Genomic DNA, 27,930 nt, shown 5'->3' with positions numbered 1-27,930 from the left:
AAATAGTTTATTGTCAGGCATAGCATTTTTTAGTACTCTCATCTGTTGAAAACTATAAGAGAATATATGTATGTCTTGATATCTTTAAAAAAAATACTTAACCCTTCTGCACAGATACACTTTTGGCTGCTTGCTTATCAGGAAGTCATACAGCTCTCCAACATGCTTACCCATTCGTGCTAGCAACATCCCCACGCTGGTCGTTCGTCTCTCTGAGCCCTCACCTAACTCATAACCCTTTCAGTTCATCACGAGGTTATAAATTCTGAGACATCTTAAGTGCTTCTCACAGCCCTGTCTCATTGCGAATATTCACACCCTTCAGAGCATATCACATTTCCCCCCAAACACCTCTTATTTTCCAACACTCCAGCCCTTATTGCCTTTTACAGTGCTCCCAGAATCCTCTCTGCTTCTGCCTTCCCTCCTCCCAGTCAGTTGTTGCTTTTCATTAGTGCTTCATTTCTTCCTCTGCTGGGGAACTTAACCTTTAGATCTTAGGTGTCTTTCTTCTCCTTTATTTCCAGACCCTCTGTCCACACCACCAGAGGCTGTAGCACTGATGTCCTATGAGTAGCTTTAGCCGTAGTGGTCTCCTTTAAATTCTTCCTTTAGGCTGAGAGGCAGAGGCACTGAATAAGATTGGAAACCACATTTCCAGTCCTATCAGTGTTCCCTGCATTCCTGCCATGTGCTAGGTAATTGCATATCTAGGAGAAGCCCTGGGGCACACCAGTGTTTGGGAGTGTAGAAGACCAGGAAGGTGAACTAGCAAAGGAGAAGACGCAGATAGTCCAGTGAGTGGGACCGATCCATCGGAGTGATTGCGTTGCAGAAGCAGAGGGAGGGCCTTGTTGCTGGAACACAGTCTCTGAGGCGTTAGGGGGACTGGGATCCAGGGAACCAGCAGAGAGACTGGCCTGTTATCAGAGCCGCGACAGTTTCTCCATTTTAACAGGAGGGAAGGCAGAGTGTGTGGATACAGACACAGTAGGATGGTAGATTTGCTAGGGAAAGGATGAAGAAGCAGAAATAATTTATAAAGGAGGAAAAGAAAGGAAGTGAGGCACCAGCATTAGTCTAAGGCTCGCGGAGAACACGGCTGTGTCACTTCGGGCAGGTGTGCCAGAGAGCTCCGAACCCACGTGTCCTCAGGAAGGAAAATAATACAAAGTAATGTGCGGATGTAGGAATTGTAGGATACTGATTGAACTCCCAGCAGGAGAATGGTGGTCCGGAGAGGCTGGCTCAAGAAGGCGGGCCAAGTACACACGCTCACCTGCCCCTCTACTTTAGATCACTGCAAGCGACTGGAAAAATAAGTTCCAACAAGAAAGAGTATTATGGGAAGGCCAGAAGTGGAGTCATCTTCTGAGAGATGGGAAGCAGATGGTATTAAGGAGAGGAAACTTCTATCTAAACTATGCTCGGGAGAGGACCGCTATGCGAGCGCGTTCAGGTCTGAGGGGACTGCAGCCTCAGAGGCGGGGCAGGGCCGGGGGGTGTCCTGGAGCAGATTTTGCTGTGAAGGATCAGGGAAGAACTAGGGCACTTGGGCTGAACAGGGGCGGCAGCAACGGTTACCCTCAAGGGGACTCGTGAGGATGAGCTCTTAGGCATGTCCTCAAGAAGGTGATCACTTAGGGGCGCCCTCGCTGGCTCAGCCTGTTAAGCTTCCAACTTCAGCTCAGGTCATATCTCGTGGTTCGTGAGTTCAAGCCCCGCGTCAGTCTCTGTGCTCCGGCGCAAAGCCTGGAGCCTGCTTTAGATTCTGTGTCTCCCTCTCTCTCTCTTCCCCTCCTCTGCTCACACTCTGTCTCTCTCAAAAATAAATAAACATTTAAAAAACTAATGAAAAAAAAATTTAAAGGTGATCATTTAATATGAGAAGTCCTAAAGTCCTGGGGGATTGCCAGATAGCTTGATGATTTCTGAGGACCTGAAGAGGGGCTGGAAGGGAATCTTGGCTCAGTGCTCCATCCCCAAAGCCACAGCAAGTTCCAGGCTCTTCCATGGCCTTCCATTACCTGTGACTTGGTTTGAGATACACTCGAGAACCATCCTTGCATTAGATATACAGGTGGCAGAACAAAAGTGTCTCAAGTTTCAGGTAGTGGGAATTTATCAATAATGAGGCTTTTTAGAATTATGTTCCACAGAAATGTCATGTCTTTTGTGCTTAAGATGAAAACATGACGAAACAAACTTGGAGAGCTTAAGTAACTTCCCCAAGATTCTACAGCTGGTGAGTGGCAAAGTCCAGACTCACACCCAGGGCTGGCAAAGCTGTGCTCTTAACCTCCAAGCTGTCCTGCTCTCTGCCTGGCATCTAGCACATGCCCCATAAATGCTGCAAACATCAGCTCCTCAAACCTGTCTGTACCTGCTGGGTAACCCATGTGCAGAGATGTGTTGAGGACTGAGACATAAGTTAGACATGGTCCTTGCCTCCAAGGAGCATTCAGTGTAATAAATGGAGTTACACACGCATAATAAAATAACGTAGGTGAAATGAGAGAGAGATTTGCTCAGTGCTCTGAAAAACAGCAAGAACTGTAGGAATCAGAGAACATCACTGGGGCACCCTTAGTGTGGAAGCGTCGGTCACCAGACGAGAGGCATGACCTGCATAGTTAACAGAGACATTAACAGAAGTGTAGGGAGGCATGTGTTCTTGCTGGTTCTTTTCTAGTCTCCTCCCTCTTCTTCCTTTACCCTTCTGGCACCTTCTCCCTCTTTCTGTCTCCTTCTAAATCCTGCTGCCTGTCTTCCCTCCTACCATTGAATATAGCAGTATTTCTGTCTACTGGGGGCGAGGGGTGCACAGATAGTCACTGCAGCTGATCGCCCCCACTCTGGTGACAAACAGCAAGCATCAGGGCCCTGTGGCACTTTAGGGCCTCCGTAATTTATCCTCTTTTATATCTTCTCTTGGTTGATGTACTAGGTGTGTTTCTTACAGTGCTATCTTTATCAAAGATACAAAGTAGCTAAAGGGAACTTTGTTTCCAGTAACAGTGTGGGAAAGATTAATCTTTATTTTCAGTATTTAAAAGTGTGCCTGGCTTACTTTATGTGCCAGTCTAGATGTGCACTGTGGTCAAATGGCGAGGAACGGCCCTGTGGTGGCCGGGTTGGGGGGTGGTGGCAGGGGGCACGGGCAGACTCCAGGACTGGAGGCACAGAGGGAATGTCAGGGGAAGGGAAGGGGCCAGTGTGAGCACACCTGCCTCAGAAGTGGCCACCTCTGACTTAGATCGTGATAGAGTTTACTTGTTCATTTGCTTGGTTTGAGGGAAATTAAGGTTTTCTAGTACGTTTTTGAGTATCCCTGTTCGTCTAGTGCCACGAAGTCAAACAGATCTGAGTTCAGATTGTGGCCCTGGCTGGTACCAGCTTATGTGACCAGGTTATTGAAACTCTGAGACTCTTTCTTTGTCAGCAGTAAAGTAAGGGTAATACAGTACCTCTTTGCAGGGTACTGAAGATAAAAAAAAAAAAAAAAAAAAATTTTTTTGTCAGCTTGCTAGCCCTCGCCCCGATTCTAGCACATTCTCACACTGAAAACACAGAAGCTTCCAGGGCTGCTGCTGCTACAGCTATTGGTTTGGAAGGTGTGAGGGAACAGAACAGAAACCTTCACATCAGAAGATTTGGCAATCCAGAGATTGCAGCCAAAGGGTGCATACTAGCGCCTTAGGTATTTGAGGAAAGGACAAACAAGTTGTGAGGAAAATGGAACATGGATTTTTTAAACTGAAGGAATCAGAGGTGTCATAGAGGTCAGTGGGCCTAGATGTCTATAGATGGGAACCTCGAGTGGTTCATCCAAGAGTAAACATCTAATTATTGACACAGCATCTAACCCTGGTCTCCTCACGGTTCTGTATACTGTTTCACAAATAGGGATTAGACAGTGGTTCAAGGGACCGTTCCTGGACGTTGATAGATGACCAGTTAGCTAAAACAATCATCTTACCAAAGCCTGTCTCTGAGCACAGTACTCTCCCTTGAATGAAGTAAATGGCATTCGGTCCCTTGGGATCTGCCCCAACCTACCGCTCCAGCCTTTTCTCTTACTACTTTTCTACGTATTCCATCCTCCAGACTGTTCCCCATCTCCTAGTCCTCCATATGTAGAAAGTCTGGGGAAATCCTGCTTGTGCTTAAAGGCACTGCTCAAATGCCGCCACTTCCATGATACCCTCCAGCTGCCCTGCCAGGGACTTTGCTTTGTTGCATTGCCCTTGTGTTTGTCATAGCACCTGTCACATTAGATCTTCTGTTGTGGGGTTGCTCCTGCATTGCAAGAGGCAGGGACTGAGTTGTTCACTTTTTCTCTCTTCAATAGCTCACCTATAATAGGTGCCCATCTAATGTTTGTTGATCCACAGAGGTCTTTTTATAGGCACCTTTCTGCTTCCTAACCTTATTCCCCAGTTCCTGAATATTGCTGCATGATTGGATGGAGAAGAGATTTAGAAAATGGTTTTCATGCTTCTCTGGCATGGCACGTATCAAGGGAAGTGTGAAAAACATACTTAACTACATTCTTGTAGGGGACAGTTTTAAAATTACTCAGACACCAGATGAGAGTAAAAAGGAAGTTTTTTTTCTTCCTTTCAGTGGGATGCCCCATTGCGTCTGCAGGCAGGAGTTGAAACCACTTGCGATTTGAGTGTGTACTCACTAACTGGTAACCTGACTCCCATGAAAAGCAAAGCTCTCACAGGAGGAAGAGTTCTCTCTCTTAGGGAAACGGAGACCTGCAGAGTTTCAGATGTCTAAGGATTAGAAAGCTGAACTTGGAAGATGAGGAACAGAGGTCCAGTTTGAGCTGCACATGAAAACATTGTTTATACCCCTGGTTGATTACAGAAATATCTAAAGAGGCCAATGAGATTGATAGATGACCTTACCTTGGCTTTTAAAGGGGGCTGTTCTTGCTCACTCTGCTTTTTCTACAAAACCTTTAGAACAGCAGCATACTTCCACCTTCAGCACAGAAAGCAGCCAAGCCAGTTTGACCAGCTTGAGGGAAACACCAAACGAAGCTGCCAACTCCAATCACATGAACACTAGTTACTAATTATCTTCTGGCCTCTGTGGGGAAAGATATAGCAGCTCACTGATTGGATCCGAGGTTGAAATAACTCCACATTTCTCTGTGCTCCCAGCTGGAGGAGCAAGAAGAGTGAGTGTCTCGAGCACTTTGGGAGACATTTTCAGAAGGACGGATACAGCCTTGGGCTAAACCGCACCTGTCCACATTTCAGCCCCACCCAGGCCCATGGAGGAGGGAAGCAAAACTCGAGTCTTTAAGTGCACTGAACATGTGTGAAACCCACAAAGTTAGAAAAGAAAGAGGAGCGGGCAGGAAAGGGCACTGGGGCTCCAGCTGGGAGTATGAAGATCACAGGAGTCTACCGAAGAGGGATCTTACAGGGCTGGATGGACTTTACAGAGAAGGCGCCTCGGATTCCAGAAACTGGACGTCAGGGCACAATCGGCCCTTCAGAAAAAGGCATTGTGGATACTGGGCTTTTGGGCAGAGTGAACCAAGTTCAGACCACGAGGAAGCAGAGGAAAGTGGAAAGGACTGTGTGGACTATGGAAGTGTGATTCAAGGCTGTGATGGTTACTGGAACTCAGGAGATGTAGATTATGGGAATCTGAGCCCCGAGACGAAGGATAATTGGCTTACAGGCAGCCCAGAAAGCTGGAAAGCTGAAGGATATAGGGAAACAAATGGCTACGTAGATGGTCAGAATCTGAACTGTAATCCTGAGGACTCTAAAGACACTGGACAACAGACTCGCCACAGTGGTTTGGATGATCCTGTGGGGAATGGTGGTCAACCTGAAAAGTGGCACATGGACCACAGGAATTTTAATTATAATGCTGAGGATTGTAAAGAAACTAATATTTATTGTAGAAACCGCAGCAATTTATGTCAGGTTCCTGGGAATTATATTAACGGTCAGTCTGTGGACTTCCCAGATTTGAATGGTGTCAGTGAAGGTAAAGAATTTGCCGAATACTATGAAGGGGACAAAGGTGTGTGTCAAAATGATAAAATCTATCCCAAAACAAAGACTCCTGTCGTGGATCAGAGTGACTTTGATACAGAAAATAAAGGCCACGACACTCTATTTGCAAACTGTGAGTATAAATTTCAGAATTACAGAGAAACAGATTCTGCCCATCAGATGAAGGATTTGGAGGACAGTGGCATGGACAGAGCAGGAATGATGGCCCTTGGGAGCAGAGGGATCTTCCCGGATGGTCTGCGGAATCAGTGGACGAGAGGGGCTCGGGGAGAACACCATAGCGGCATTCCGCAGGGCCCTTCCTTAGGAAAGAATACCTGGCATTTAGAGGCCGAGAGAAAGACAAATGGCCCTGAGACTTGGAAAAGGAATAGTCGCTACCGCCGCACAGCACCCAGCACCCTGAGACGCTCAGAATTTGTGCAAAACAGGAAGAAAACTCAAGGTACGAACTCAACCAGCCTTATTAGAATGCTAAAACATGAAAGAAGGTAATAGGGGTGGTTATCTAGGTACTAGGAACACCCATGTACTTAAGGAAACTGGCCCTCGAAATTCTTTTTTCAGTGTATCTTGAGTGAGAAAAACCTTAGAGATTTAATCCCTCTGGGAGGCACTTTTCAGAGCAAAAGCAGATACAGTACTATAAACACACACCATGGCCTCCAGAACGAGACCGTGTTCTCATGGGAAATATCTTTATCATTCTTGGTTTTGTCAGGGGTCTCTAATCCCAAATATCTTTCCAATCTTTCTTTAATATTTCTTTGTCTCAGGGGAATGGCAAGTTCATTACTGAGACACCAAGCGAAAATTTATTTTCCTGGCAGGATCTTTCTTTCCATCTCTACGCTTCTTTAGACGTTGGGGAAAAGAGGATTTAATTTGTTTTATAGAGTGTTTGTATCTTTACACTCAGGAATCTTAAGTGAATGATGAGCACTACAACTCTTCTGGAAATCAGAGGATTATTTATATTCTTCGCGATGCTTTGTACATTCAAATTACTTCATCTCACTTCGCCTTAACTGTTTTTGTAACATGATACATTAAGAGTCTTTTATAATGTAGAGGTTGTTTCTTTCTTGCCAGTTTGTCTTCTGATGTTCTCTGAAATGAATTCTGTTCATTTTGTTTTGTTTTGTTGTGGTTGTTTTTATAATTACTGGATTCCCTGTTAAGTCTTTCTTTTTATTTACGCTATTCTCTCACGAAGCCAACTTTCTGGTGGAGGCCGATTTGAGGGTGGTGTAGGTTATGAGCAGAGGATAAGGGTTAGAGTCAGAAAATGTGAATGATCTAGAAACTCCATCTCACACCTTCCTCCTGAGCGGGAAGTCTCTCATCTAGATCTTCAGAACAGGCTCACTGTTGGTGGGGGCATGACAAGTCCCTGGTGTGATCCCAGAACTGCCAGTGGTTTATCCTGTGGTCTTCCGGCACAGGCTTAACCTAACCAGAATTTCCAGGGCATTGTTTTGGATAAATCAGGGTCTCCACCTGCATTTATAAAGATAAAAATGAAACTAAGCCCGGCTTTAATTGGAAGGCTGAGGTATTTAGCAGCTAGCCATTTTTTTCTAGGTGTGTTTTTGCTCTGAGATGATAGGGATTGAATGACTTCTAAATTCCTTCCAGTTCAAATCAACAACAATCAACACACACACACACACACACACACACACACAATTACACAAGTGATTCTGTGATTCCTTATATTGGTTTTTGTGTTGCTCCTATTCCCTTCCCCCACATCTGTTCCGTACATGAACTTTGTTTCCTATCTTTAGTTCCTTATTGTATTAAGCCTCCTAAGTGTAATCTAAGTGTGTTTACTCTGTCTGACTTAACAAGAGTCAAGCCCTTCTCTCCCGAGCGGTGCAATTTGCCCTATGATCTCTCTTAAACCAGCTCAGTTCCCCCTTCTGTCACTTACATTTTTACAACTCTCTCTTTATATTCGAGGGCTTCAGTTTTGATGGTATTCCTATTTAGCTTAATTGACATCCCTAGTTTATACCACTAGTGTCCTCCTTGGCCTATAACAGAATCTTAGTCTGCCCTGAAATCCTTTTGCTTTCTAACATTCTTTGCTGGCTGTCTCACAGCACAGGCACCAATGTCCTTGCTGAACGTTACAGTTACAACATGTAATTACAGAAACAAGTGTTAGAGTCTGTCTTCTGCTAGGAGTTCGCGTCTCAGCCCCACCATTTACTAATAGTATAACTTGAGGTGAATTACCTAATCTCTCTGAGCTTCGGATTCCTTATTTATAAAATGAAGATAATGACACCTGTGTCAGTGAGAGAACATAAATAAAACCCTTAAAGACATGCCTGGAACATAGTGGGTGCTCATAAATTGTGATTTCTTGGTCTTTTGTCCACCTGCCTCCCTTCAGCCTTACAAGTTATTCCACCAGTCTATCACTACATGGTCCCCTCTCTCCTGAGATCCAGATTGACCCCCACTGAACATCTGCCCTCAGGCTCTGTGTCTGCAGGTGTGATTATCTACGTGGAATGTCCCATCCCTTCCTCCTCTCCCACCCTCCCCTGCCTCCCCCTACTCCATCTGAGAAACAAGGTGCTATCTAATGGCCACTCCCAGCCTGTCTCTCAAGCTAGAAGCCAAGTCCTTCTACCATAATGTGCCCTTCCCTCACCTGCCTTATCAGTTCATTCTCCTATGGAGGCCTCAGGCTTAGAGATTGTTAGGGCATGCCTGTTAGGGTTTTGCCCTTAGTCCTAGGGTGTGGGCCCCTCCTCCTGAGAGGTGGGTCTTACTTCTAGGGTGCAGCTTTTTTGATGTTTCAGTACAACATGAAGTGTTTATTGAATCTCTTAACTTAGAGGGACTCAAATTTCAAGCCGTGTCTTCTCAGCCCCAAGCAGTTGTGAATATCTGCCAGGCTTTTTGGCCTCTAGCTGTTACTGCTTTCTGCTGGCTTCCCGGAGTCTCATCACCTGCATGCATAGTTCAAGGATTTGAGGGGAATTTCTGCACAGATTTTGGGCTGCTCTCTCTGTGGCTTCCTCTTTTCCAGGATTTCACTCATAATACCTAGCCACTTCACAGCCCCAGAAATGAGCCTTTGACTCTTCAGCCCAATAAGATTGCCAGTTGTTGGCTTTCCATTTTTGCTTGATTTTCCTCACATTCTAGAAGACTAGGGATTGACTTCAGGGAGTAAAAATTGGATAAATATGGATCTTACCTAGTTTGCATCCCTTGTTTTGAGTCCTATCCCCTCTAGTTTTCCGCCTGCTTTTGGTTGCTTTCCAATACCTTCACACAGTTACTTTAAAAAAATGCCTTATCCAGGGTTGCTAATAGTTATCAATAGGGAGGTTGGTACAATGTAAGCTGCTCTCCCATTGCTAGACCAAAAGTCGGCACCAAGGGTTTACACTTGCTAGTAACATAAATGGTTGTGATGGGAAAGGGACGCGGTACCTCAAATTCCGTGTTAACTATGGGGTAAGTGATATTAGGATATGTAAATGAGGAACTGCTACAGAGAGGAATAGGATATGGAATTCAGGTGAGAGTCCAGGCTTGGAGGTTCAGGATCAGAGGGCTCAGTAGCATCCTCCTGTCTCACTACACATCAGCAAGCCCAGTGTTTTATAAATAATGGGTAACTACCCATGACTGGGTCTTAAAGTCTCTTCCGTGGGTTATAAGTAGCATTCTTGAAAAATAAAAGTGAGTAGAAAATTTCGTAGCACGTCTCGTGTAGGAAAAGTATGCATGTGATACTTTCATGTGTGTGTGTGAGCGTGTGTGTATCCACACACACGTGTTACATGTCATGTATATACTGAATCACAGTGTAAAGTGTGGGCTACCGTTAAAAAAAAATGTTTGAAAAACACTTAAATCTGACCCACCGTTTTTATAACCAAAGAGATGGAGTGCAGAGAAATTGAAATATATGTCCCAAATCAGTCCCTAGGTCAGGAATAGAATCCAGGTCTCCCGATGCCCAGACCAGTGCTTTTACTGCGTCACCAAGGTTGAAGCCAGAAGCACAGCTCTGCGTTCATGCCATATAAATGAACCTAGAAAAAGCAGAAAGTATTGTATTAGGGAAATCAGGGGAGAGACTTCAAGTGGAGGGGGGCGTAGCCGTGTAACATGCAGCAGAGATACGGGAGGCGTGTGGACCAAAGAAAGACCTTGCATTTGCCAGATGGGGTGAAGAAAAGGAGCAACCAAGGTGCAAAGCACATTACATGGGGTTTAGGAGGGAAGTGGTGATGAAGATATACTCTCGATTCCTTTAGAGTTTGGACAGTAATTGCCGTGGAACAACAGAATCCAGGGAAATCTGTTTTGTTCTCTCCCAAGATGATAAAAACCAGCACAGATTTGAAGGCACTTTTGCCAGTGTTCCACAGGTAGCGCAGTTTTTAGGACTCTGTGGGTCAAGGTTTCTTTTCACTGCAAGTATACAAACATGATGTCTTTGTAGCTGCAGACTGTATTCAAACTATTGGAATAAAATGTCTGCCAGTCAATCCAAGACATTAGCTCTTCATCCTGGCTAATTTCATATGCTGATTAGAAGCCACAAGTGCAATAGATGCCAAGAGGTCTCTGCCACTCTGGAGACAGGGGCCATACTCCTGGGAATTAACTGGGCAGTAACTAATGGCCAGCAAAACAGACTGTGGAATTTCACTGTGGGTAGGATGAGTCGTGCTGGTGGAACCACTGTCATTTACGTACTGGACATTCTCAGAGCACCTTGTGCCGCTCTCTCTAATTTCATTCTCTTATAATAAATATTAGCCACTCATCTATTTTTATCTAACAGAACCGTACTGAGCACCAAACACTGTGTTACATTCTGGTTCCAGCTAGATTGCCTGAAGATCCTGAGGAGGGATGAGGCTACTGCTCCGGTACAAGTGGGCTGCAACCAGCTACCCTTGGGCCCAGCTCTTCACTTTCTGCGTCTCCTTCAGGGACCATCTTTCTCATGACGTTTGTACCCTTCTCTGAACTTCTGCATGGTCGCCTCTTATTGCAGACCAGCACTTCCCATTTACTCATAGTTTCTGCACCCTCTTCACTTTTCATTACATATAACCATACTCGTCCCAACACTGTCTTTGCGACATTATTGCAACTTCTGCTTCTATTTCTGTCTGACCCGGCTGATAGTTCATAATTCAGATTCCCAGGAGAGTGAGTGTAATTGACTCACCCTGTGTTTTTTTTTTCAGTCCTCATCATATGAACTAACCATTCATTGATTAGGTACAAATCCCTGGTCCAAATGGTAGAGGTGAAGTCCAGGGTGGGGGGGGGGGTCACCTGGTTGAAATCATGGCTACATGGATGACTGATGGTGCCGATTTGGTATGCAGTGGGCTCAAGGGGGCAGGCGATCTGAGGCTTGGCTGGCCCAGACCAACCCCAGGATGTGGAACTGGGTGGAGGTATCTTTTGGCTGTTACAGTGGCAGGGTACAAGGACTACTTGGGCTTAGAAGGCAAAGGCCAGGGACTCTAAAATTCTTCAGTGTGTAGACCTGTCCTATGCAATGTAGAATTGTCCTGGCCAAAATGCCAGCTGTGTCCCTATTGAGACACTGGAGAAGATGGATAAGACTTGTGCCTGCATTCAGGAACTTGCGGTTTCAAACAGAAAACAGCATATAAGCAAATAATTAAAATACAATTTTATAAGTCCTATAAGGGGAACTATTAGATACCTTTTCCCCTACTTGGCCCTATTGCCTGTGTAAACTTGTGTGAATTATTTAATCCCTCTGTTGCAGTTTCTTCATCAGTAAAACCAGATGATGTAACTATGTGGCAGCATTATGAGGGTTAAGTGAGTTTATAGATACAGAAGTACCTAGAACCGCACCGTAGAACCCGGCGTGTAGTAATGCAAAATAAACATGAGCTGCCATCATCCTTTCACCAGTATACAGATCCCACGTCCCCTTTGAATGCAGTTCAACAGGGATTTGGTAACTAGAACTTGTACTCAGCACTGTGCCAAGTATTGGGGGTATCCGGAGAAGGATGCCTCCCCCACCCCCAACACACACACAGAAGTTTCCAGATCAATTGAAGAGGCAAATGTAAAAATATGAATAATGTAATAAAGTACACGAGTATTTGGTTTAGATGGTGAATGCTGTGGACAGTCAGAAGAGGGAAAGCTCAGTCTTGAGTTATGCGAAAAGACTTAAGGAAGATGTTTGAACTTGAGCTAAAGCTGAAGAGAGTGAGTAATGGAGGTTGACGTAGGCAGAGAGAAGCAGGGAGAACATTCCTGGTTGGGGAAGCTTTATAAGCAAAGATACATGGTTGTGGTGACAAGGAGGAACCACAGTGTGTGGAGCACTGGAGTATTAAAATCTTAGAAACCAGGTGCTAGTTTGGAGCAGAGCCTGAGGAATAAGGCAAGCTGGGTCTGCCTGTGGGGAATCATCTCCTCGCTTGTAATCACTGAAACTGTGAGTGGATACGTTCTCTGAGGAAAGGAGCAACTAGGGAGAAGATCAGGTGTCTGAGAACTGAGCCACAGTTTGGGGGAAGCGGGAGGGGGAGGAGGAGGAGGAGGGAGGCCAGCAAGAGGCATAGGGCAAGATCATATGAAGAGGTCAGGAGAAAACCAGAGAATTTAAAATAAGAGAGAATGGCCAGTGCTTTGAAGTGGCCCAAGGAAATCAAGGATAATGCCATTGGATTTGTCGAAGAGGCTGTTGGTTGACTGAAAAGACAATATTGTTGCAACCGTGATGATTCAGAATTACTTGCAAAGGACTTATATGGGCGATGCAGTCATAGAAGGAGGGCATGAAGACCACTCTTTCAAGACCTCTCACAAAAAGAACCAAAGACCTGTGACTGTAGCTGAAGGGGCAAAGAGTTGGACACGGCTTTCATGTGTTTACTTTTTAAAATCAAGGTGTTGCTTGTTGGAGGATAGATGGGTAGGTAGGAGGTAAAGGAGAGGAAAGGGTAAATATGTGGAGGCAAAAGGCAATATATGTAGGGCCATATATCCCCAAGAGCTGGGAGACAATTGAAGTCTGGGAAAGAAAATAAGATGATCCTGTGGTTGGAATGATCCAGTCTGGCAGACTCCCACCCAACCCAAAGACCTTGCCTCTGCCATCAGGAGCTGTATTCTCAAGGAAGGTTGTATGTTTTTTCCACAAGCCATTACCTAAATTGTTTGCATATAATGTTTCATCAAAAACATAGGAATATTGGCCTGGGAAGATTCCAGGTCTCTGTAAAAGCAAAAGATATGAAGGAAAGGCAAGACGTCGAGTGTGGATAGGAAGAGGTGCCCTTGTGGGGCATCTCCTTTCACATGGACCTGGGGATATTAGAGGGTGCAGTGGGAGGAGGGGTGAATCAAAGCTGCTAACTTGCAAAACCATGGCAGGCCTAGCCTTAAATGGAATGTCAAAGTGGGAGCTCAGAAACTTGACATACCCAGCCTGATCCCCCAGAGCTTTCCAATTTGATTATTTCCTGAGAAACCAGGAAGTGCCCATGCTGGGCATGACCATCAGGCTGTAAAGCCATAGTGCCCACGCACAGTGATTTCTGGTGGGAAGGGACATGTCTGTATACGTGGTTCCACAGCGGACCTCATTCCACCATATCAAGAAACCCCTTTTTTCTTTTTCTTTTTTTTAAGAAACCCATTTTTTTTCTTATCATAAACCAAGAGGAGACCAATAGAATATATTGCATTTCATTGAATCTAAAACACCATCTGTTATAAGACACTGAATGATTGTATGTACCAATAGAAAGAAAACTTCTGATTAAACATTAACATGCTATTACTTGGAAAACATATCTTGCTTTCAGAAATGCTAAAATGTGCAAAACTGTGCGTCTTAGCATCTACTGAAATGTGGAGATGCTTCTACTTAGTGCTGACCTTACGGCAATACTTAGACAAAAAATATTAGAGAATTCTTCTAGCTCTTTCCTCAGTGATTTGGAGATAGGGAATTCAGTTTTCTTGCTCTCCAGCCCCTGCCCTGCATAAAAGAAGATTTAAACCTCATTAGGACAGTTCATGACGTTTCAAAAATCTTTGGGTAGGGGCGCCTGGGTGGCTCAGTCGGTTAAGCATCCGACTCTTTTTTTTTTTTAATTAATTATTTATTTTGAGAGAGAGTGAGCAGGGGGAGGGGCAGAGAGAGAGGAAGAGGGAGAATCCCAAGCAGGATCTGTGCTGTGAGTGCAGAGTCTGACCCAGGACTCAATCCTACAAACCATAAGAGCATTACCTGAGCTACAAATCAAGAGTTGGATGCTCAACCGACTAAGCCACCCAGGCACCACAAGCATCTGACTCTTGATTTTTATAGCTCAGGTCATGATCAAAGGGTTGTGAGATTGAGCCTGGTGGCAAACTCCACGCTGGGCATGGAGCCTGCTTAAGATTCTCTCTCTCCTCTCCTCCCTAAAAAAAAAAAAAAAAAAAAAAAAAAAAAAATCTTTGGGTAATGTCTTCTAGCCCAGCTATAGCAGAGTAGTGCTCAGGGCACTCTAAATTATAATAATTGTTGCCATTTATTAAGTACCAGTTGCTGTGCTAAGAACTACGGATTAGGTATGCACAAAAGTCCAGTGGAGTCTAAGCTTTGTGATGGTGGTAAAGGTAGCGTTTCTAGAACCCAGCAATACTTGGCATATCGTAGGGGCTCAGTGAATGTGTGTTGTCAAATTCTATTTTGGGGCACAGAATATGTACATCAAAAAGTAAACACCCTAGGGTTTTAATACAGTGTTCTGTTCCAAATTGAGATAGTTCCGCTCCATTCCTAGTTTTCTGGTACTTATTACTGTATATGGATGTCAGATTTTTACAGATGTATTTTTTTCTCTATCAATTGACTTGGTCATATGATTTGATTTTCAAAAGTTGAATTGGCATCACACACCTAGAATAAATGTGACTTGGCAGTGTTTTTTAAAAAAAAGATAAAATAGTACCTATTATTTTGTATTGCTGCTTAAGGAGGGAAGTTGAGAGAAAAGTCTAATCCAGGGACTAGAGAGGCCTTTGTATGGCTGGGCTTAAAGGACAGTAGGTGAGCAGAAAAGCAGGGACACCAGCTGAGCTTGTCATGTTCAAGGATTAAGAAGGAAACAAATACTGGAAGTACACTGTTCTAGGTTCCATAATAATCGCAGCATATGCCTAGTCCTCAGGGCTCACTAAAGGAAGTGACCAACTGTCTACATGTGTCCAAAGACACATACAAGTGGCACTTCTTGTGGGACTAGTTAGAAGTTGATGTGGTTGGGGTGCCTGGGTGGCTCAGTCGTCTAAGCGTCCGACTTCAGCTCAGGTCACGATCTCGCAGTTCGTGGGTTCCAGCCCTGCGTCGGGCTCTGAGCTGACAGCTCAGAGGCTGGAGACTGTTTTAGATTCTGTATCTCCCTCTCTCTCTGACCCTCCCCCTTTCATGCTCTATCTTTCTCTGTCTCAAAAATAAATAAACGTTAAAAAAAAAAAAAAAGAAGTTGATGTGGTTACTCCAAACTGAGAGGAGTAAGTTAAGTAACAGAGTAGGAAGTCATGTAAGATTTTAGATCTTGGAAGTGACCAACAAGGCCCCTTTGTTACATATACATGGAAACAATGGCCCAGAGAGGTCATGTAACATGTCTAAGATCACACAGGTAGGAGGGGAGGCAGGGCTCGATACCAGGGCGTTTGTAGTTTGAGGGCTATATTCACTACACCTGCTGCCCTCTCAAGATCTAGAAGTAGCATCACTGACAGGCCCAAAATGGAAGCCAGGGGAGATCTAGGAGATGCCCAGAGCTTGTTTAAACCAACATGGCACTTATGATTGGGGTCCTAGGGAAAACATGATTTATATTTTCCTTGTATTGAGGTTTTATATTTTTCCATGTGTCAACTAGAAAATAAGATACTAGTATATAATGACAGATATCCAAAGTTTAATGAGATTTTACCATCAAAATATTGGATCATACTTGGAAATAATCTTTATTTTGAGAGATTGGGTTCATTGAAATAAATATAACCAAAACCCTTAATGCTTAAGTTGATTCAATTTTTTTACTATTCTTTTGTTTCATGAACTTATGTTTTGCCTGTTCAACTAGATTAAGTCAAATGGAAATAACTTTAAAGACATCTAGTTTAGCCCTATACTGTTTGCTGTTCTTGATCATGGGACCGATGAAATGACTTTCCTGAGGAGACTAAAGAAAGCTTTTGAGGGCATTTCAGCTTTCTCTACGTTTGCCCCATCGCCTAGCACTCTGGTAGCTCTCTATTAAATATTCATAGATGGGCCCCTGGGTGGCTCAGTCAGTTAAGCGCAGACTCTTGGTTTTGGCTCAGGTCATGATCTCATGGTTCATAAGTCCGAGCCTCACATGGGGTTCTGTGCTGACAGCATGGAGCCTGCTTGGGTTCCTGTCCCTCTCTCTCTCTGTCCCTCCCCACTTGTGTGCACTCTGTCTCTCTCAAAATAAATAAATAAACTTAAATATTCATAAGTTTTATAGTTATAACTTGAACAAGATTATAATTCAGGTGAATTGATGTGGGGGAATTACACAGTTATAAAAGATACATAAAATACTGTGAGGGCAAACAGAAGGACTAAAAGTAAACCATCTCACAGAAGTTGAAGAAAGTCTAGTTTTATAGAGTATGTTAGAAAAATAGCCAGAGGGGCACAGACATGAGCAAATTTTGAAACATCACTGTAGTGTCATTATTAAAATTGCAAATATAATGCCAGAAATGGCCCTGTGCATACAGAGAAGACATAATCCAGAACAGGCCTTGACCCTTCACGGAAAGCACTGGTCTGGGATGCTGGTTTTGAATATGTAGCTTTATCAGCCCTGTGATCACAGGCAAGCTATTTCATTGGTTTGTGCCCCTGTTTCCTCATTTGTAAAATGTGAGCAATAATAACTTCCTTCAAGAGACTTGGTAAATACAATATCAGATGTGTGTGTGCTTAGAAAATAAAGCTTTGTGTATAGAGTTTTGTTGGTTGACTATAATCAAAGCTTATTAAACAGTGATAAATTATTTTTAGTGAATTATTTTATGAAAACTATCTTTGCCCTCTTGATAATTTCATTTCTGCTGCCTAAGGATTAAATAATAATAATAATAATGTCACACCAACAGCACACCCCTCTAGGATTTATGTGTATTTGGTAAGTGTCCAAAAATGGTGTTTGAGCTGGTCCTTGAATTAAACTTCCTATCCTGGCAGTGTAAGAAATTGCAGATTCCTGTACTTTGACTCCTTTGCCCTCCTGAAGGCCACAAGGCCTGGAAAAGGAAAGGAGAAATGAGAAATTTGGAGCTGAACTTCCCCTGAGGTGGAAACTTTCCCAGCAGGGATTGTGCTGGAAGCTGCTTGCCAAAGTAGGCGGGTGGTTAATGAGTACAAGCCACAGGGAACATTTTTTTTCAGTTGCTGCTGAGATTTAGGACCTAAATGTGATGATTCCTCTCTGAAGTTGGGCGGCTGTGAGCCCTGAGGAAAAGCCAGTGACCACAGCCCCTGACGTTTTACTTTGAGCAAACCTTCTCCCAGTAGAGTTTTGTAGGTGCTGGAGGTGAAGACTTGGTGGGGGGCTGGGTGGCCTGGCCTGAGTCGTGTGGAGATCAGGAAAACCAGGATTTCTGATTCCTCCGGTTGGGCCTGGGGGGAAGAAGAGCAAATTTACAAAAGGTAGTGTGGTTTTGCTTTTCTTAGGAGACTGGCAAATTGTTGCTTCAGCAGCGTCTCCTTGCCCACGTTCTTCAGGTCAGGAAAGAAACCTCAGGTTATTAAAAAGCGAGGAAAGAATTTGAAATGGATTAACAGAGTAATTGAGAGCTGCTGGTATTAGAATATTCTCATCTTCTAGCAGATGTTCCCTCCCCCCACTTTATTATTCTTTGTTATATCAACATTACATGTTCACTGTAGAAATACTAGGAAATACAGTCAAAGAAAGGGAAAGATACCTGAATTTCCATCACTATCAAGACTTCCGCATTTTCAAATATACACACTGAAAGTATTTTCCCTTTTTAACAGAATTACAGTTCTTTCAATAACTATTTTGTAACATGCTTTTTCATAGACAATATTCCATGTTAATAAATATAAATGTGTACTCAGGGGTACCTTAGTGGCTCAGTCGGTCAAGCGCCCAATTCTTGGTTGCGGCTCAGCTCATGATCTCATAATCTCACAGTTCGTGACTTCAAGCCCCACATCTGGCCCTGCACTGACAGCATGGAGCTACTTGGGATTCTCTCTCTCTCTCTCTCTCTCTCTCTCTCTCTCACTCTCTCTCTTTCTCTGTCCCTCCCCCACTCATACTCATGCTCTCTCTCAAAATAAATAAAAAAGAACTTAAAAAAAATAAATGTGTACTGAATGTCTACAATAGTAGTCTGTCATACAGATATATGACATACTTTATTTAACCAGGCCGCTTTTTGGAGAAAGTTTGGCAGTTTCTGGTTAGACTGTTTGTAAATTTTTTTTACACATTGAAGAACTTCCCTATATGTACATCTTGTGCATTTGTCCAATGATTTACATGTAATAAATTCCTAAAAGTAGACTCCTGGGTTAAAAGGTTTGACTTTTTTTTTTAAGAAGAAGAGAAAGCATTAAAAGTTTCTACCTGCTGCCCTATCCCTTTGGGTACCGTGTCTTTCAGGGTTAACAAGAAAGAGCTGAGGTTTTGTGAAGGGGGCTCTCCCCTTCCCTGAAAAAGATGATTGATATGTAAGTCAGAAAGCTGTCAAAAGACAGGATAAGATAAGTCTTTTCCTTTGTTTCACATGTGTTCAGCCATAAACTATCCAGAATACCATGGAATATTTACTGTGTATTACAGTACTAGATTTGATTCTGTCTGAAGGATTATTTACATGATACTAAATGGGGTTTTATAGATATAGATATAATCATATAGGAACATATGCAGATATGCTTCAATACGTAATTGTTCACTTAATGGTGGGTGAACTGTGGCTCTACAGGGGTTAAGTTGTGCTTTGGAGCCACTCTGTTTTGTTAGTAGCTACTGGGTGGCCCCCAGAACCCACAGGTAGAATTTAGGTCACAACTCCCATGATTGGCCTGGAGGCAGAGTAGCTATTGGTCAGGGGCCCAGACAGGAGCCAGTCTTGAGCTTACTGGGCCAGTTACTGAGTTTGTCTTCATTCCTGCTCAGTATAATGGGCACAGTGTGGTTGTGGTGTTATGAGGATTAAATAAGCCAGTATTTATAAAGTGCTTAGATCAGCACTTTGCACACACAGGAAGTGCCATAGAAGTATTTGTTAGAACATAAAGCTGAAAGGAGCTGCGCTAGATGGTGGAGGGAAGCCACAATGTGGGCTCCCAACCAGATGGGCCTCACAAGTGAACGGTGAGATTTTAGACACGGTGGGAAGGGCTCTTTATCAAAGCTGTCATCTCGGAGATTGCTCAAAATTTCACCAATACAGACGTTTCTTAGTATGACAGTTTATTTTAAATTACTGGCAATACATTAATAGATTCTTGTGAGATTAAAAAGTGCTGATTCAGGGGCACTTGAGTATCCGACTTCAGCTCAGGTCATGACCTCAGGGCTTGTGAGTTGAAGCACCGAGTTCGAGCCCCATGTCCCCAAGTCCTGGAGCTCTGTGCTGACAGCTCAGAGCCTGGAGCCTGCTTCGGAGTCTCTGTCTTTCTCTTTCTCTCTGCCTCTCCCTGTTCATGATCTGTCTCTCTCTCAAAAGTAAGTAAATGTTAAAAAAAAAATTTTTTTTTTATTTGCAGCTACATGGATGGAACTGGAGGGTGTTATGCTAAGTGAAATTAGTCAGAGAAAGACAAATATCATATGACTTCACTCATATGAGGACTTTAAGGGATAAAACAGAAGAACATAAGGGAAGGGAAACAAAATTAATATAAAAACAGGGAGGGGGACAAAACAGAAGAGACTCTTAAATGCGGAGAACAGAGGGTTACCGGAGGGGTTGTGGGAGGGGGAATGGGCTAAATGGGTAAGGGGCATTAAGGAATCTACTCCTGAAATCATTGTTGCACTATATGCTAACTAATTTGGGTGTAAATTTTAAAAAATAAAAAATTTAAAAAATAATAAATTAAAAAAAAATTTTTTAAAGTGCTGATTCAGCTGAGGCCCCCATTGAGCCTTCTACCCTCAATCCAATTCCCTCCTTGAGGTGTGAGGGCGGTGTGTCCCCCTTCAATCCCTTTTCCTTTGGACTTCTGTATTATGTCCATTTATGGAAATGTGTAGTGATTTTTTGCAGGATTTCTTTTTTCTCTCTTTTCCCTTTTCTCTATTTTGTCTTGCAAAAAATAACCTTTTGTTCTGCAACTTTCTTTTCTTCCCAGTTACTTTCCAAGTGTCAGTGTTTGTGAGCTGTGAGCAGGGCTCCGGGTCCCTGTGAACTACTCTGTGCCGTTCTTGCTGTGCTGGGAGCAGCCCAGCTGAGATCTGCATTCTGTTAGCAGTAGGGTAAGGTCCCCAAAGAAGGAGGTCCAGGTCCCTGGGCAAAGCCCCAGCCTGGTGGGCTGGCCTGGGGGGCAGGGGGATGCTGCAGTAAGCCAGGTCCTAGGGCAGACAAAATTGACAAAGTTCACCCACTTCACAGCGTGGCCTCTTAAGGGAGAGGTGGATGGGCCTTCAGAATTCTTCCCTAAAAAGAGCATCCCCCAAACAAAGCTTAGTAGGGGCAGGCAAAGTGAGAGGTAATATTCTTGGGTTAAAAACCCCTGAAGTGAAATTGAGATGGTGTCAGGAGCAGGAAAGGAATGCGAGAGAGGAAGGGGTCTGAGCAAAGCTGGGCCGCTTTCTGCAGCTCAGTCCCTCTGGAGGATTCCAGCTCCATCCTTTAGAACCTCCCGGCGCGATAGCCTAGGGGGCTCGGGCGATTCATATGTAAATGTGGGAAAGCCTGGGGGAAATGCCTACCCTATTCAAAGGATTTGGGGGTTGCGGAGCATTCCAGAGCCCTGGGAAGACCATACTCGGCCGGTTACCCTGGGACACACACGTCCTCACCGCAGCCTTTTGGGGCCGCAGGTGCCTCCTGGGATGCCGGGCCCGGGGCAACAGGTGGGGCAGCCGGGGCAGCCTGGGACCTTGGGGCAGTTCTGAGATTTTCGCCACCAAACCTGGAGCCAGCTTTCAGAGGAAGGAAGAAGTGAGTGGCTTTTCTCTGCTACTCTGCTTTGGTTTGTGGAGTTGCGGGTTCACTGGGTCCCTTCCTCACAACACCGTGGAAGGAGCCTGATGACGCGCACTAACCTGAGGGCTGGGGAGATCTTGAGAGGAGGTGGGATCAAGGTTTTGTGGGGCGGGGGGTGGGGGGGCGGCGGGGGGACTGGGTAGGGGAACAAAAGGAAAATACAACCCAGTACAAATTGTTTTATCCCAGAAAGTAAATCTGTGCAGTCAGCCTAGGCTCCAGCTCCTAAACACCTCCAGGGCCATCCTGGGGGCGGGGGGGGGGTGGGGGGGGGATCTGGTCTGCACCCTGCAGTGTAGGCTACTACTGGGCTCAGCTTTTATTGTTCTTATGGAAAAGCAAAATGTTGTAGTATCTGGACAGAGCATTTCTACGTGGTGCATTTTACCTTAATCTGGTGCGGACAGCATTTTCTGACCCAAGTTGGGAAAAAAAACTAACTTGTGTCAAGTTATTACCTTGTTTGTTCCCTCAGCAGCTTGGCAAAGTGAACATTATTACCTTCATTTTACAGATGAGGACATTGAGGCCCAGAGGCAAGAGTGGACTTGCCGGGGTCACCCAGCTAGAGTAGGGAAGTGCAGGGTTCACAGCCCATCTCCGCTGCAGCTCGGCGAGCGGCGAGGCCACCTTCTCTCACTTGGTTGTCCCAGATACTAAAATTTTAGATCAGACTTTTTCCTTAGGACATATTTGGAATAATAAAAGAGTTTTACATTTGGAGGCCTTTCAAGTCAGATATTTCTAGTTTGACTTAATCTTGAGAAGTCATACGTGTGTAGAGTTTGAGGGGTCATGAAGGGTCATCTACATCTTCAGAAGCATGTAGAATAATTTTGTCAGAATTGCGGATACATCCCACAGGGGTTTTAAATCATGCTAAAGTGTTCCTGTTTTATTATTATTATTATTATTATTATTATTATTTAAAGGTGGGCCAAGAGTTTATAAATGCACCTGCAAAAAAAAAAAAAGCATGCTGGTAGGTTAAAAGAATTGTTACCATTTCTTTTTTTTATAAAAATCTGAGTTTCTTAGTGTAGGTTGCTGGCGTTTGATTGATGAGTACTTGGTGGTATTCTAAGCTTTCAACTATAATAATTAAGAGAACTTTGATTCCCGAGATAGAATCGTTTCCAGAGAATTTTCAAGATTTGAAGCAAATAAACAAACCCCTGACCTTTTCTAGTTGAGATTCCAGGCTAGGGAGGCAAAATGGTACAGGATTAAGTGCATAGGATTTGGATTGAGATGTATTTAGATTCAAATTCCACAGCTGCCATTTACTCTCTACATAACCTGGGACAAGTGGGGCAACGTCTCAAAACCCAGATTTTCTATTAAATCGAGTAATCGTACAACTTCAGAGTTTTGGCATGAATATTAAATGAGTTCAGGGACATAAATATGTAAAGCTCATTGCATGCGATAGGGATTCAATAAATGTTCTTCCTTTCAGAACTTTTTAGCCCTACATTAAAAATGAGTTTCTTCTAAAAATAACGTATCATTATGTTGTACGCCTGAAACTAGTATAAATGTTGTATGTCAATAATACTAAAATAAGAAAGATAATAAATTATTTTATTTTGTTTTTAAAATTTATTTATTTATTTTGAGGGAGAGAAAGCTAGTGGGGTAGGAGCAGAGAGAGAGAGAGAGAGAGAGAGAGAGAAAGAATCCTAAGAGATTCTGCACTGCCAACACAGAGCCTGATGAGGGGCTCAAACCCACGAACTGCGAGATAACGACCTGAGCTGAATTGGATGCTTAAACGACTGAGCCAGCCAGGTGCCCCAAAGATAACAAATTTCAAAAACGAGTTTCTCTTCTCAACTTGCCACTTATGACTCTTTATTTTTTTTTTATCGTTTATTTATTTTTGAGACAGAGAGAGACAGAGCATGAACAGGAGAGGGGTTAGAGAGAGAGGGAGACACAGAATTGGAAGCAGGCTCCAAGCCATCACCCCAGAGCCCGATGCGGGGCTCGAACTCACAGACCACGAGATCGTGACCTGAGCTGAAGTCGGACGTTTAACCGACTGAGCCACCCAGGCGCCCCTATTTATTTTTTTTTGAAAGAGACAGAGCATGAGGAGGGGAGGGGCAAAGAGAGAGGGAAACACGGAATTCAAAACAGGCTCCAGGCTCTGAGCTGTCAGCACAGAACCCAACGCAGGGCTCAAACTCATGAGCCACAAAATCATGACCTGAGCCCAATTGCAAGATCATGACTAGAGCCGAAGTTGGATGCTTAACCAACTCAGCCATCCAGGCGCCCCTCCTCAGTTATCTTTGATTGAGAACTGTCTCTCAGGCTTCCTTTTTCTTTTCTTTTTTTTTGGTGGGGGGGGGGGGGGTAAACTGTACCCCCAATGTGGAGCTCGAACTCATGACCTCAAGATCAAGAGTTGCATGCTCCACCAACTGAGCCAGCCAGGTGTCCCTCTTTGTCTTTCAAACATGACATTTTGAAAAATGCAAATCCTCGGTTTGGGTTTGTCTGATCTTTCCTCAAGATTTGTTTCAGATTTTTTAAATGTTTTTTATTTATTTTGAGAGAGAGCAGCACACAGGGAGGAGCAGAAAGAGGAGAGAATCCCAGGCAGGCTCCCCACTGTCTGCGCAGAGCCCATCGCAGGGCTTGATCTCAGGGACTGTGAGATTATGACCTGAGCCAAAATCAAGACTCTGGACACTTAACCTACTGAGCCACCCAGACACCCCTCAGATTATGCATTTTTGACTGGGATACCACGTAAGAGATACTGTGTTGTTTCTAGATATGACAAATGAAGAAACGTGATGTCTCTTTGTCCCTTATTGGTGATGTGAATTTTGATTACTCAGCTATTCTACTCTCCCTTTCTCCACCATATAGAGTCACTATTTTTCATTTTTGTAATTAATAAGTGATTTGTCATAACTAACTAAAAACTTTGCAAATATGCTGATCATCATCAGACTCACCACCAACACCAGAAGTCTCCGTTGATGATTTGTGCCTGGACCAAATTTTATTCTGATATTGCAAAATGATGATTTTCTAGTTCCCATCATTTCTTCTGTATTTATTAGTTGGCATTATACCATAAGAAAAAACATGGTCTTCTGCCCCATTTATTTATGTACTTATATGTTATCAATATGAACTCTTGCATGCTTATTTTAGTATTAATGGACAGTCCATTGCTGTGCTTATTTGATACTCAGATTGTACCAGATTTGGCCAATAGGAGCCACTTCAAGCTGGCTCCTTGCCTTTTTGAAGTGCCTCCATCATTTTATTGAGCACTTTCTTACTTTCTGCCATTAGATGTTTCAGGTTCATCTGTACTTCCTTTGCCTCAGTCTTGCAATTATCCATTTCTCCAAAGAATTCTGTTTTTTTGGGAGGGGGGTTGTTGTTTTTTTTTAGTGGAGAATTGTTTTTGGAAACAGAGTACAATTAGAAACTGGGTGCATTCTTTCTTAAACATTGGAATTCCTAAATTCTTAGAGAAGGGGCAGTGGGGAAGATTTTTGGAGATTAAAATCTGGTGTGAAAGCCTAGTTTTCCGTAAGTAGTATAAGCACTAAGGTGTTTTGCGTCTCAGATCTGGTAAATATATTCTTGTGATCACACTCAGACTAGTATATTTACTTACCAAATTTGTAGGTTTTTTAAAGTGGATCTTAAGAAATTTGAAATAAACTGAGCAGAGGTTGCTTCGTTGGTGGAATGGTTTTCAGTTGTTTATTTTCGTATTTAATGTTTATTTTCAATGAACAAATGCCATCCCATCTTTATAAATAACTCTCATCATCTGTATCTAATGAATAGGTTATTGTAAAAGCTAATGACAGGGTACATAGTTGTTTTAATTTTTAGATCATGAAGTATGGTTCTATACGGGTTCTTTTGGTTCATGATACCATTAAAAAGAACTTCATCTTTCTAGTACCTTTGTATTTTCTAGGGCATTTGATGTAACAGGGTACTCCAGTCTTCATTAATGTGTTGATATGGAGAATCTAAATAATTTTTGTGTATTTCATTGTATATGTTAATCCTCTATCACAGTGACTGGAGCATGGTAGGCCCTACAGTCTCTCGGTAATTCCTATCTAACTCTTGTCTTCTCCTTAGTTGGCATTGTTATGTTCCCCATAATATTCTCTTTAATTTGCTGTATCAATGTTTTTAACTTCCAGATTGGTATTTCTGCTGCTGACCTCATGCATTGGGTTTTATACCTAATTAAGTGAAAGCAATTCTTTATGAGAACTGCACCTCTCTCAACCTCTTTCCCAAGAGGTTTAGGTTGGCCCTAAAATGGGCCAGCTACTCCTTTCTAGGACAAATTCTAGAAATGTTATCACCCAGATGAGAGAAGTTCTCAGCCCTTCATCTGTTCATGATTAGAACGGACGTGTGACCGGAACTCCTGACGGTTGACAGGTGTGAGACTTTGGTTCTCAAGGAATGTTTTCTGTTCAGCCTAAACTGTTGAAGAGTCTTGCTTTCAACACCCAGAGCTGCTGACCGGTTCTGTCTTTCGTTCTAGAAATGACGCTCCTCTCCTCCCAGTCCTCATCACCGGTGGCCCCTCCTGGGTCTGTGTACACCGAAAACCCAGAGCAGAGGATGCTGGAGAAGAGAGCCAAGGTGATAGAAGAACTTCTGCAGACGGAAAGAGACTACATTCGGGATCTGGAAATGTGCATTGAGCACATCATGGTGCCTCTGCAGCAGGCACAGGTGGGAACTGTGGGAGCAAGTTTGCTTTACCTTGAATGTGATTCTCCAAGCCTAGAGCATTAGGATATGGGTGCTTTCCCCACAAGAGTTACTGGGTTTCTTTTTTTTTTTTTGTCTTTTATTTATTTTTATTTTTTTTTTATGAAATTTATTGACAAATTGGTTTCCATACAACACCCAGTGCTCATCCCAAAAGGTGCCCTCCTCAATACCCATCACCCACCCTCTCCTCCCTCCCACCCCCCATCAACCCTCAGTTTGTTCTCAGTTTTTAACAGTCTCTTATGCTTTGGCTCTCTCCCACTCTAACCTCTTTTTTTTTTTTCCTTCCCCTCCCCCATGGGTTCCTGTTAAGTTTCTCAGGATCCACATAAGAGTGAAACCATATGGTATCTGTCTTTCTCTGTATGGCTTATTTCACTTAGCATCACACTCTCCAGTTCCATCCACATTGCTACAAAAGGCCATATTTCATTTTTTCTCATTGCCACGTAATATTCCATTGTGTATATAAACCACAATTTCTTTATCCATTCATCAGTTGATGGACATTTAGGCTCTTTCCATAATTTGGCTATTGTTGAGAGTGCTGCTATGAACATTGGGGTACAAGTGGCCCTATGCATCAGTACTCCTGTATCCCTTGGATAAATTCCTAGCAGTGCTATTGCTGGGTCATAGGGTAGGTCTATTTTTAATTTTCTGAGGAACCTCCACACTGCTTTCCAGAGAGGCTGCACCAATTTGCATTCCCACCAACAGTGCAAGAGGGTTCCTGTTTCTCCACATCCTCTCCAGCATCTATAGTCTCCTGATTTGTTCATTTTGGCCACTCTGACTGGCATGAGGTGATACCTGAGTGTGGTTTTGATTTTACTGGGTTTCAAATAAAGTCTGTGGCTGCTGCTGCCGCCCTTACTTCAAGGGTCCCAACATACCTGTGTTGTCGACCTACCCTTTCAGCACCTGTCCCTTTTCAAGTCCACCGTTAACTTACCAGACTTAACTGCAGTAGCTCCCAGGACGTTTCCTGCTGAAAACATTTCCAGGAAGTCTGGGTTGTCACTTTATTGGGAAGGTTGTATAATAATATAATACAGTCTGGGGATGAGGGGTTACAGCCTCCAGCACCTGACTGTACAGGGTGTGTTCAGGAAACCCTGACTATGGTGTATGTGCCAGATACTTGTCTAGATGCTGGAGATAGGAAAAACCAGTTAACAGCACCCTGGGGATTTACTGTCCTTACTGTTACTTACTTGGCCATCAGGGCTTTGCTTGAGTTTGTACTTCTGGAGCATTCACTCCTAAGAACTAGTATAGGAAGTGGGCACTGCCATCAGATTTTGGGTACTGGATGGAAATTTGTATCCCAACGTAATTATGGACCAAACTAGTAGTAGTCATTTTACTAAGGTAGTGGAGGAGGGGAGTAAAGCAGAGAGTAATTGGCTTAAGGACAAGTGACACTAAAGAAAATGTTGGCGCATTCCTATTCTGGGAACTTTGTGACATTGAGTGAAGATGACCTTGAACAATTTTGTGCCATCCTTGAAGAGATGTTCCTAATATGAATGATATGTCATTAATTTCATTTCCATGCGTTTTTACGTTTTGTTTCCCTTTCTCAGATACCAAACATTGATTTTGAAGGACTTTTTGGAAATATGCAGATGGTGATTAAGGTCTCAAAGCAGTTATTGGCTGACCTGGAAATCAGCGATGCTGTAGGTATGAGCTCCTGCCATTGCTTCAGAAGCAGCTTTTTTTTCCCCCCCTTTTTTTTTTTTTTAAAAAAAGACTTCATGGATAGAAAGTAGGGGGTGAAGTAGTTTCGCTGGTACTAAATGGG

General features: G+C 43.5%; 1 protein-coding gene across 3 annotated transcripts in view; it reads left to right on the top strand.

Moving 5' to 3' along the window:
- Positions 1 to 27,930, top strand: part of LOC122493130 (dynamin binding protein) — a 113,276-nt gene that overhangs the window by 62,549 nt on the left and 22,797 nt on the right. The window contains exons 1-3 of one of the 3 annotated variants that reach the window (XM_043597237.1): positions 4,684 to 6,495; positions 25,885 to 26,078; positions 27,710 to 27,809. In XM_043597237.1, the coding sequence (XP_043453172.1) occupies positions 5,334 to 6,495; positions 25,885 to 26,078; positions 27,710 to 27,809 (1,456 nt within the window). In that variant the 5' untranslated portion in view covers positions 4,684 to 5,333. Of the gene's footprint in view, positions 1 to 4,683; positions 6,496 to 21,176; positions 21,291 to 25,884; positions 26,079 to 27,709; positions 27,810 to 27,930 lie in introns of those variants that run through there. The other 2 variants (XM_043597238.1, XM_043597235.1) reach the window with 2 other exon arrangements.

This window comes from Prionailurus bengalensis, chromosome D2 (assembly GCF_016509475.1).
Source record: "Prionailurus bengalensis isolate Pbe53 chromosome D2, Fcat_Pben_1.1_paternal_pri, whole genome shotgun sequence".
Taxonomy (NCBI): Eukaryota; Metazoa; Chordata; class Mammalia; order Carnivora; family Felidae; genus Prionailurus; species Prionailurus bengalensis.
Note: the sequence above shows the minus strand (reverse complement) of the source record. Positions and strands in the feature narration are given on the sequence as shown.